Source organism: Aedes aegypti, chromosome 1, assembly GCF_002204515.2.
Source record: "Aedes aegypti strain LVP_AGWG chromosome 1, AaegL5.0 Primary Assembly, whole genome shotgun sequence".
Taxonomy (NCBI): Eukaryota; Metazoa; Arthropoda; class Insecta; order Diptera; family Culicidae; genus Aedes; species Aedes aegypti.
Window position 1 is genome coordinate 295,017,129 of NC_035107.1, and position 12,028 is coordinate 295,029,156.

The window sequence follows — 12,028 nt, forward strand, 5'->3', positions numbered from 1 at the left end:
GTGCAGAGCGGCGACTCTGCGTGGCCGAACCTGTGCAGATATTTCTTGAAGCAGCCGTGAGCTGACAAGAACTGCGTCAAGTGGAAGTTGACTTCTCCATGGGATCTGCACACCCATTTCGCCAGGTTTGGAATAAGGCGATAAGTCCACCTTCCCTTCTCAGTGGTATCCCACTCGCGTTGCCATTTCACCATCGTGTCGGCTCGGGCAATCTTCCGGGCTCCTCCAGTACTACTTGCTTCGTAGCACTCCTTATCCTCTTCCAAAACGTAGCCGATAGGGGTCATTCCGGCAATCACGCATACTGCCTCCGAAGATATAGTTCGGTAGGCACTCGCTACCCGCATGGCCATCAGCCTATACGTGCTGCTAAGCTTGACTTGGTTCCTCTTCGTCTTCATTGCGGTTCCCCACGCCGGGCTAGCGTACCTCAGGATCGACGTAGCCACGCTAGACAATAGCCTCCGCTTACTGCTGCAAATCGCCGAGTTATTCGGCATGATCCTGGACAGCGCCGTGGCTGCCCTCGCTGCTTTCTCGCACGCGTAATCGACATGGCAGTTAAAGTTCAGCCGATCGTCGATCATTACGCCGAGGTGTTTTAGCTCCCGCTTGGGGCTATGGTGTGTTCTCCCGAATGTTTGGGGTAGAACCCATCAACAGTTCTTCGAACATTTCGTTAAAAATCTGTTTTTTCGATGGTATAACTATTTTGAACGGCGTACCGAATTTAGAAACATCAAGAGTAGCTATCAGGTAATACGATATGACATAACTTGTGATAATTGAAAACGGATTGGCAGTTCATACATGTGGGTACGGAAATGATCAACTTCTCCCCACTGATCAACTACACCCCGAATTACGGTACCAAACAAACTAAAACTTTCAACAATAATGTGTGATATTTGAAGGTGGAAAATTTATCACCAGAGTATACGACGATCAGACGCTGTTTCTAGCTTTGGGCGGAAAAACCCTTTGAACTTATTTGCTCTATTACATTATTTAGAACAGTAAGAAAAATATGACAAAAAATGTCCTGGATAGCGAAGTTGTGTCAGAATATACTACAATAATCAGAAATTACATTCACTATCAAAACAATGAAAATAACGCCTGTGAATGCTATACTAACGTTCAAATAATTTTCGCATTTTTTATGGGCCATACTGTAGTTCTAATACCTTTCGTTATGAATTATGGTGGTGCGTCGATCGTTGCCAGTTTCTCGTTCAACAGTCAATAGTGGTTGAAAAATTTCGTAAATTTCGTGTCTGTCGTAATGCTCTGAATGGCCTCGAATGTTTAAGCATAGGCATGGAATGTGAATTCATATATTCATTAAAATATACAAGTTATTTTCACCTGGGAGGGAGAAACCAATACAAAATTTCTGTACGTCATAGTGAGCCGAGATTCCGCTGTCACGAACTGTCACTGTGAGCCCAGATCTCAAACATTGAAATAACATGGAAAAAGCGCGTAACTGATTAAAATACATTTTCGCATTTCATCAAAAGTGACAAAAATTGAATGAAAATAAATTCATACACAAAATGTAAGTAATGTCACGTGAGCACCTTCCAACTGACTGAATATAAAGCATTGAAAAACGCATCGTTTTACTTTTTCTAATGAAAATTATTATTTATTGCATAGAAAACTGTGGCCCTTTTTCCATGTTTGTCAGGAAAGATAGAAAGTACACAACAAAAGAAAACTAGCTGTTTTCCACAAGCCTGCCTTGATTGTTGTTGGCAAGCTGGAGTTATCTTGCAGTTCAAACAAACGTTGTTCTATATTTCGTGTGTAGTATCGGTGCCTCCCTCCCAGATTTTCACTTACCCACTTACCTACTTGCCCCGCGATACCATAATCTCAATGTTTCTGTGGGCCTTTTTGACGGATTACTATGGACCAATGCACGGGTTCACTAATTTGACGTTTGAGCGGTGCCGAATTCATTGGTTTCCATGGTCACATAAATAACACGGCACCGCTAAAACGTCAAATAATGAACACGTGCATAGGTCCATGGCAGTCGATGGGTGACATCTGAAATATGGCTGCTTACTTTGATCGACAATGATTACAGACGAGTCACATGAACCTGCTCGATTTACAAAATAGACCCCTTAGGCATCATGAAAATTTTTGGCATGTTACCAAAACAAACGGTCACTGTATACGGAATATGACAAATACAACTTGCAGGCCATAACTAACGAATCTTTTGCAGAGCACTGATATGGTAACCGGTAAAAAGAAAATTGGGTTTATTCTACGAGTGGCGTGTGGTGAGAATTGTCGGTCTCGTATAGCGAGGTGACAATTCTCGACTCGAGTGAAGTGACTTTCCATTTGATTTACACGGCGAGTCACTTCACTCGAGTCGAGAATTGTCACCTCGCTATACGAGACCGACAATTCTCACCACACGCCACTCGTAGAATAAGCCCAAATATGTTTTTTGATGTTAGACGAATTCGAACTTGGTGACCTTTCGAAAGAAGGAGATGGCGAGGTTTGACTCAACCATCAATTCTACCAAAATAGTGTACACGGTAATGGGTAGAGATAGATGCAATGATGACAGATGTGACAATTCAAAAATGGTGCTGGTATTTCTCTTTATTATTTTTTTTCCAAAAACTTGCTGTAGATTTTAGAAGTGTTTATTTCTCAGTATATAATATATATATTTACACAACAATAGCAATCTTAATAATCACTTGGTGGAATATCTGCATCCATTGTTTTTCCACGCTAACTAACGCAGATATTCATTTTTTTTATTGTAAATTTTTTCACATTTTTTCTCTTAAATTCCAAACGATAATATTATCTTGCATTTCACCCATATATTACTACACTGCGCTAAAAATGGTACTCTAGGACTCAATGATTTCCTCTTTAAATTTGTGTTTGCTTCATCGTTCTATTTCAGATTTACACAGAAGCAACCTACTGTTCTGCCGCTCAACTAGAAGCGAGCGCACAGACTTTGATCAAATTAGCGAAAAGTGGGGTTAAATCAAGCGCAAAAACCAACCAACTTAGGATAACAAAAAAATAAAACAATCTTAACGCCTTCGGACCTTCTCCGGTGCGAAGAAGACCCTCTGGGGAGGCAACTTCCGCTCTCTAAACTATTAGTTACTTTGTCATTTTCCATATCAACGAAAAATTTGCTGCTCTTTCACCGACTCACTATCAACTAACAGAAAAGCTTTTGCCCTTTTCGACACCGACAAATAGGTAATGCGTTTTGTGTCGTGTGAGAACGACTCACGTTTAAATAACCCCCTTAGCCCTTTACATATTTTGAACGTCCGTTCGAGAAACTAATATAAACTTTCATCATCTTTCATCGCCTATCATTTTTGTTCGCACTGAATCTTAGCAACTAGTGGATGACTATTTACATGGGGTGAAAAAAAGAGAACGGCAATATTATTTATCAGTAATTTTGTATATATATAATATTCATCACAAACACGTTTTTTTGTGTACTGTTCGTACAACTGATGTTTTTTATTCGTTTTGTTATGCATCTTGCTTCTTGCGCTTCGTTTGTTGTACCCTGGCGGTAGCGATAAGGCAATCCATGAGACAGCTGCGATCAGCTGGTTTTTTGTTTATCATGAGCTTTTGACGTTTCGTGATCGGAGTGACTGATTCGATTTCAAAAGAAAATGTTAAGCTCTGATAACACTCGCATGTTTTGTTTATCCTCTCATTCGGTTGCATGCACACTTTTAGCTGTCAGTCCTATCGCGGAAAGTCCTCATGGATAGCCTTATTGCCGGAAGGCGAGGCGCAGTTATCTGCATGGTAATATTGGTGGTCCGCTAAAAGGAATTTGGGAACGTCTTGACCTTTGAATACAGTGTTGCTAGAAATCTTGATTAAAATGATTAGCAATGACTCCGTCAAAATACGACAAAATCAATTGTTCAAAATGTTTATCCTCAATTGAAAGATTTAACTGGAGACCATGGTCATAAAAACGAGATGACTCTTTTAAACTGTGAATTTCGTTACCTTTCTGAACTCATTGTACAACCGCTATTGTATGAAGGGCCAAAAAATGAGGCTGCGTGGCCGTGATTTGGAACACTTACGCGAAGTGTCATGATTTTGTTATTAGCAATATGACCACATATTGCAATGAAGTTTTCAATTGAAGGATTTATTTGCAATAGGATCAAAGTCTGCACCGGCCACGTCCCAAGGACTTTTCAACCAGAAGCAACCAACGCCTCGCCCTCCGGCAATCCCACCGGACGGAACCCTCTGATCCGACACCTTTTTTTCAGTATTTCTGGTATGCGAGCCTGCGGTATTCCCAGCAATCAATGTAAGTATGCGGTTTAGAAAAGCCTAATGCCTTCTAAGTTTGGTTTTGCCGTTTTCCACACTGTTCTGTTCGGCAAAAGCGCGCCGCCAATTTCATATTCACGTTATTGAAAAATTGATAATCAACAAATTTGCTGGCTGCCAAAGCGACGAACAGTGCTCTTTTCGGGGGGAGGGACATAACTATTATACTTACACGTTTTTCAAGTGAGATGATGGTAGCTTGTTATAAGTATTTCTTTGTTTCCTCTTCTTTTGCACAATAGTTTGTTAGTCTTACTATCGCTAATTTACACGGTGTTTTTATCTGTTCCTGTTATCATATGTTCAACAATCCTTTTCGACTTTTGTTTTAGGTGCTACTACAATTTTTTGGCTTCCTAGACGCAATTTTAAAATCGCTAAAAACGAAAACTATATTCAGAGAATCACTTTGATCAAAAAACGAATTTTGAACAATCGGAATGTGTGTTGATTTGACTGTAACTCTGCTATAGAACTGTAATTCGAGGTTCCGATACTGCTCTTGCCTGTTTTGGTGGATGGACTTTTGCTCTGGCCTGAATCACTTTGAACTGCAACAAACAATGGGCTGACTGTTGTAATGTGTGTTTGATGTTCGGCCAAACGGCACAAAACACTCAATATGAGCGTTCTGCTGATCGTTTGTCTGTCGGTCGGTCAATCGAGAATCTGTTCTGGGGTGGATGGTATTAACTTGTTAAAACTCACCGAAACTACTAGAAATATCTATATGTTAACACATAAAGCACTTACACACGTGAGCTCCTATCCCAGCTGAACATATTCGTTAGAATCTAGTGTTTATTATCCCATTACCATTCGAAAATTTAGTCATTCATTCTATGGGAAGGAAAACTAAACTATAGAGATGGTCGGGTCTCGGGTTTTCAAACCCGAAACCCGACCCGAACCCGAACCCGACGGGTTCGGGTCGGGTTCGGGTTTGAAAATTTTTATTTTTTCGGGTTCGGGTTCGGGTCGGGTTTGAAGGCTTAAAAATTATCGGGTACGGGTCGGGTACGGGCTTGAAAAAAGTCGGGTTTGGGTCGGGTTTGGTGAGAATTGTTCACAAAGTAACAACCTGAAAGCTTCCCTATGCTTCAGAAACGATGAATTTATCATCTTTTCGAGCTCGGGTTCTATTCGGGTTTTTCTTAGAAAACTTTTTCGGGTTTCGGGTCGGGTTCGGGTTTGAACAGCGAAAATTTTTCGGGTTCGGGTCGGGTACGGGTTTGCTTTTCAATTTTTGTCTCGGGTTCGGGTCGGGTCCGGGTTTGAAGAAATAAAATAAGTCGGGTACGGGTCGGGTTCGGGTTCGAAAAATGTGAAACCCGACCATCTCTACTAAACTAGTGCACCGAATTGTCCCATTTTTTTCCTGGTTCCAAAGCGATCAATTGGTTGCAATCATACATTAGGATACAATGTAATCTATGCAAGCCAACGCTCTCTAAGTTTTGGGGGCCGTTCTAAGTGTTCTAAATTCCTGAGGTACATTCTGTTCTCGTGTGTTTTCTGTATGATGTATGTATTGTTTGTTCTCTATCTGCAAGTGCGCATGTTTGGTGTATGTGTGTATCTGTGTTTGTCGTCTGTGTTGGTCGATTCCTTCCGTTACAGGCTGATCTTCGGGTTCTTGATAGCCCCCTGCTCGGTTTCCTCATCTTCCTATTCGCAGCCCGTCTTTCTTACTTGTTCCTTGTATCTTCTTTAGTAAAACAACGGTGGCCACTGGTGAACATGATGATGACGGTGCAAATGCCGGTAATGCTGTTGCTGCTGATGGTGGCAATGCGTCACGGACCGGTCTCACTCTTTCGGTCTATGCTGGCTGCCTCCACTGGCACCGCTGCTGTTGGTACTGTTGGAACCACTGCTGCTTCCGCCGTGATGATGCTGTTGTTGCGAGTGCGGATGTTGATGCTGTTGCAGGTGCAGAAGATGTTGCTGCTGATGATGTGAATGCGGCAGGCCACTTCCTCCAGCCATGCCGAGCTGTTGCTGCTGCTGCTGGTGATTGCTACCGGTCAGATCTTGCTGACGGTCAACGCTTCGGGGCACCAGGACAACCGTTCCATCGGCACTTTGCTGCAAGCTCCAGTGCTCCTGGGAGTACGGGTTACCCTCGCTGTCACGCAGATTCTGTACGGAGAAATGAAAAAAAAAAAAAAAATCTTTATTGAGGTTTTGTTCAGAGGATTCGAATAAGTAAAGAAGATTCATTAACCTTTTTGTGCATTAAAAATCTTTTTTTTGCAAATGGACAGAGTAAAGAAGCTACAACTTTGTAAAGAAAGTACCTAGAAAGCAATATAAAATTTCCTGGCCTTCCATAACTTTTGGAAACGAACATATTCGTGCTGAAAGAAACTTTCAGCGACCTTTAGGAATGGCGCTACAAAACTAGAGACTTGAAACACAGAATGCATCCCTACATACACTCAAAATAATCCAAACGTCATTGTTACGTGAAAACATACGTGATTTTTTTCCATCGCACTTTTCACGTAGCTCCTACGCAAACCATAGGTAGCCCAGAATGAACGCATGAACATTGGAAGTTCGTCCATTCCACCGTCGCTAAACGTAAGAGCTACGTGGATTTTCCGGTAGCCTTCACGAAGCGTTTCAATAGGACCTAGATGGTTTTGCATTAAATTTAACTGTAATAAAGACCAATCGTATTTCTAATAGGGTTTGGAAGAAAACTAATTCCCAATTGGAAAATAAAAGGTTGTGATATTTTTATTGTCAATCTGAGCATTTTGAATCCTGTTTCCTTCATTTTGTGAGTTTGATCTGTCTTGTGGTAGCCTTCGCGTGCTATAATTGATAGAGGTTATAAATCACGTGTAAAATATGAAGTAATGCAGGGATTCTTCGGTATTCAAAGCATATTTACCTTGAAATCAATATTACACAGTGTTTAAAGCAGCAGCAGCTTCTGAAGTTCTTTACAAATCAAGCGGGCGCCATCTTAAGATTTGAGCTCAACACCGAATGTACGTACAATATGCAGATGTCAAAATGAACTTAGGCACCTACGTGAATTCCACGTAAGTGCGATAGGTAACCTCAGTAAACATTACGGAGTCACTATTTGGTGGTTATGAATGGTTTAGTGATCTTTATCTTAGTCAGGTGAAGTGAAGGTAAAATGAATTTGGAATGATCTACGTGATTTTTCACGTAGCAATGACGTTTGGATTTTTTTGAGTGTAAGTTTCTCACTTTCAATGAAATCACAAGAAGAATTCCTGAAGAAATCTTTGGATATATTCCTGAAAGAATCCCAGCAACAATAACTGCAAGAATTTCTAAGTAAATCCCCAAAGAAATAACTGAAGCAATCTTTTGACGAATCTCTGGGGGGTTTCTGTAGGAATCCTCAGAAGAAATTCTGGAAGAATATGTTTCTCTACATTTTTAAAGGAATCTCAGAAGATTTTTGTTTTGTAAAATGTCTACCAGAATTCTTTGAGTGATTGAGCTATGTACACTCAAAAAAATCCAAACGTCATTGCTACGTGAAAAATCACGTAGATCATTCCAAATTCATTTTACCTCCACTTCACCTGACTAAGATAAAGATCACTAAACCATTTATAAACACAAAATAGTGACTCGGTAATGTTTACTGAGGTTACCTATCGCACTTACGTGGAATTCACGTAGATGCCTAAGTTCATTTTGACATCTGCATAGTGTACGTACATTCGGTGTTGAGCACAAATCCTAAGATGGCGGCCGCTTGATTTTTGAAGAACTTCAGAAGCTGCTGCTGCTTTAAACACTGTGTAAGATTGATTTCAAGGTAAATATGCTTTGAATACCGAATAATCCCTGCATTACTATATATTTCATACCTGATTTATAACCTCTATCAATTATAGCACGCGAAGGCTACAACACGACAGACCAAACTCACAAAATTGGGGAAACAGGATTCAAAATGCTCAGATTGACAATAAAAATATCACAATCTTTTAAGTTTGTTTACATTTTCCAATTGGGAATTAGTTTTTTTCCAAAGCCTATTAGAAATAAGATTAGTCTTTATTACAGTTCAATTTAATGCAAAACCATCTAGGTCCTATTGAAACGCTTCGTACAGGCTACCGGAAAATCCACGTAGCTCTTACGTTTAGCGACGGTGGAATGGACGAACTTCCAATGTTCATGCGTTCATTCTGGGCTACCTATGATTTACGTAAGAGCTACGTGAAAAGTGCGATGGAAAAAAAATCACGTATGTTTTCACGTAACAATGACGTTTGGATTATTTTGAGTGTAGAATTCCTGCAGATATTACAGTGGAAACACAGACAAACAGACGTTACAGCTAGAACAAAGAGCGCCACGAGTGAGCCCAAATACCAAATATGTATAAGAGTTATATGCATTATCGTTTGCTGTACGATACCAATAATTCGAATGTTGCGAAATGTCTGTATGAACCATTGGAGAAATCATTGAGGAATGCCTGAAGGAATTTTTGGAGAAATTTCTGAAGTAATTTCGGGAGGATGTTTTGGAAAAATCCATGCAGGCATCTCAGGACAAATGCCTGAAAGAAAAGCAGAATCAATGCCTCGTTGAATTTGTGAATGAATTCATGGATGAATTTCTGGAAGAATCCCTTATGAAATTGCTTGAATTTGTGTTGGTGGAATTCCTGATGGCATCTATGAGGAAATTTATTTAGAGAATCCTTCATGAAATTTCTAGGGAATCTCTTGGTGAAATTCTTGGAAAAACTCCTGAATTGATTCCTTGTGATTTTTTTGGAGGCCCCTGGTCCAATTTATGAATAAACCAGTAGGGGATGGATGTCAGTTTGAATGATAGGAGGAATCCCAAGTGGAGGAAAGCCTAATAAAGTGTCTTAGGGGTGGGACGGACCTGGTGTGGTGGTTAGAACACACGCCTCTCACGCCGAGGACCAGGGATCGAATCCCATCCCCGAGATAGTCACTGAAAATTTCAGTGACGTCTTCCTTCGGAAGGGAAGTAAAGCCGTTGGTCCCGAGATGAACTAGCCCAGGGCTAAAAATCTCGTTAAAAAAGATAGAAAAAAAAGTGTCTTAGGGAGTCCTCGATACAATTGGTGGAATTCTTTCGGCTTTGGAATATTTAACAATCATTGACACACGAGCCAAAATTTCATCCCATTTATCCGCTTGCATTCACACAACACGCCTGACATTTATTGTTCGTACGAAAGGAAAAAGACAGACACACAACCACTGGTTGGCGCCGATCACTGTGTGTCAACACCTTCAAAATTCGCTGATACATTCTCATTCTGATCAAGAAATAGAGGCGAAAATTTTCTATTTCATGTGCCATGTTTGCAACCAAAGGGATGTTCGATGATCCAATAGATTAAAATCAAGTTGTTTAAGGTTGCATTACCAGAAAGCCAAAAAGGCCGAATGGCTCGATACCGTTGTAGTCTGTGAGAGTTGCTGGTCTTGAACGCTCTCTCGCCACATACCAAACGAGAGAGTGACTAGCAACATTCATAGGGCTCTCCGATTGCGATGTGCCACGAATTGTTATGGGTCACGAACTGTTACACTCTCCGAATGTGGTTCGATCCGCGTTTTCGGAGCAAAATCCAAACACTGGAACCCTTTTAAGAATTTTTATAGGAATCTAAGAACGATTTTTTTGTAAAATTCCTAACAGAATCCTTTGATAATTCCTAGAGGAACGTTTTATTGTGGAATTGCTGAAGGACGTTATGGAAAAAATCACTGGAGGCATCTCTGGACGAATTGCTGGAATAAATTCAGGATCAATGTGAATGAATTTGTGGAGGATTCGATGGATGAATTTTTGGAGGAATCCCTAATGGAATTCCTGGAAAACTTTTGGTGAAATTCCAGAAGGCATCTCTGAGAAAAATTTCTGGCAGAATTCTTTATACAGTTAACTCTCCCTTACTCGATATTCCGTATCTCGATATCGAGTTAGAGAACCATGGACCAATGCACGAGTTCACTAATTTGACGTTTGAGCGGTGCCGAATTCACTGGTTTCCATGGATACATAAATAACACGGCACCGCTAAAACGTCAAATAGTGAACTCGTGCATTGGTCCATAGTAAAAGTTGGTTTTCATGGCTAACTCGATGGTCCCTTGGATCGCAGTTGCATTGGTTTTATGTTCTGTAACTCGATACCTCCCTAAGTCGATGGTCCCTTCAATATCGAGTAAGGAAGAGATGAATGTAGAATTTCTGGGGGATTTCTTGAAAAATTTCTTGATCTAATCACTGGTGAAAATTTTGGAGATTTCTGATAAAATCAATAGAAGAGAAAACTCTGATAGAATTTCTGGAAAAGTTCGTGGTAGGAATCCCAAATGGAATTCATCGGTATCTTCTTCTTCTTTCTGGCGTTACGTCCCCACTGGGACAGAGCCTGCTTCTCAGCTTAGTGTTCTTATGAGCACTTCCACAGTTATTAACTGAGAGCTTACTATGCCAATGACCATTTTTGCATGCGTATATCGTGTGGCAGGTACGAAGATACTCTATGCCCTGGGAAGTCGAGAAAATTTCCAACCCGAAAAGATCCTCGACCGGTGGGATTCGAACCCACGACCCTCAGCTTGGTCTTGCTGAATAGCTGCGCGTTTACCGCTACGGCTATCTGGGCCCCTCGGAATTCATCGGTATATACCTGGTAAAATTACTAGAGAAATCCTTGTTGGAATTGCTGAAATTTTCTGGTGGAAGCACTGGTAGAGTTTCTTGATGGAATCCCTGATGAAATTTCTAAATGAGTTCTTGGTGGTATTCCTGGAGGCATCCTTGATAGAATGACTAGAGAAATTCCAGAAAAAAATCCTTTCTGAAATGCTTGGAACAAATCTCAGGTAGAGTTTATCGAAGAATTTCTGGTGAATTCTTAGAAGAATTTCTGAAGGAACCTCTTCTAAAATCTCTCTGAAAATCCTGATGGAATGTCTAATGAAGTGCCTAATATACTCGATGAAATTCCTGAAGACATTTATTAAGAAAATCCCTGGAGTAATCCCTTATAGAGTTTCTGGAGGATTCCTTGACGGAATTCTTAAAGAATTTATTGATTTCCTGGTGAAATGTTTGTAGGTTCCTGACAAAATCAGTAGGAGAGGAACCTTTGATAGAATTTCTGCAAGAATCTTTGGGGGCATTCTGACGGAAGGCAGAATTTCTGGAGAAATACCTGGTAGTATTCTGGAAAAATCTCAAATTGGACCTCGTTGAAGAATGCCTGGCACAATTACTAGAGAAACCCCTGTTGCAATTACCAAAATGTTCTGGTGGAATTCTCGGTAGTTTCTGGATGGAATCCCTGCTGTTATTCCTGCAGGCATCCTTGATATAATGCCTAGCGACATCCTTTGCGGAATTACTGAAAAACTGCCTAATGAACACAACTAGGGTTATCAGTCTATAACGGCTTAAACCAGCCGACGGTGTTAAAAAAAACTGAAGCTCATAGACACAAGAGTCAACTTGGACAAATTGAGATGTAAAAATTGTGAAAATTAATGGCATCGTTCTGCTTAATGAAATTCTTGAAAAAAACCTCTGATGGAATTCTTGGAAAAATCTCTGATGGAGTTTCTGAAGGAATCTATGGTAG

At 40.6% G+C, this 12,028-nt stretch overlaps 1 protein-coding gene across 5 annotated transcripts in view; it reads right to left on the reverse strand.

Moving 5' to 3' along the window:
- Nucleotides 1-5,909: 5,909 nt before the first annotated feature.
- Nucleotides 5,910-12,028, reverse strand: part of LOC5565942 (segmentation protein cap'n'collar) — a 255,950-nt gene continuing 249,831 nt past the window's right edge. For all 5 annotated transcript variants that reach the window (XM_021838214.1, XM_021838215.1, XM_021838213.1 and 2 more), the window contains exon 11: nt 5,910-6,528. In XM_021838214.1, the coding sequence (XP_021693906.1) occupies nt 6,196-6,528 (333 nt within the window). In that variant the 3' untranslated portion in view covers nt 5,910-6,195. The remainder of the gene's footprint in view (nt 6,529-12,028) is intronic.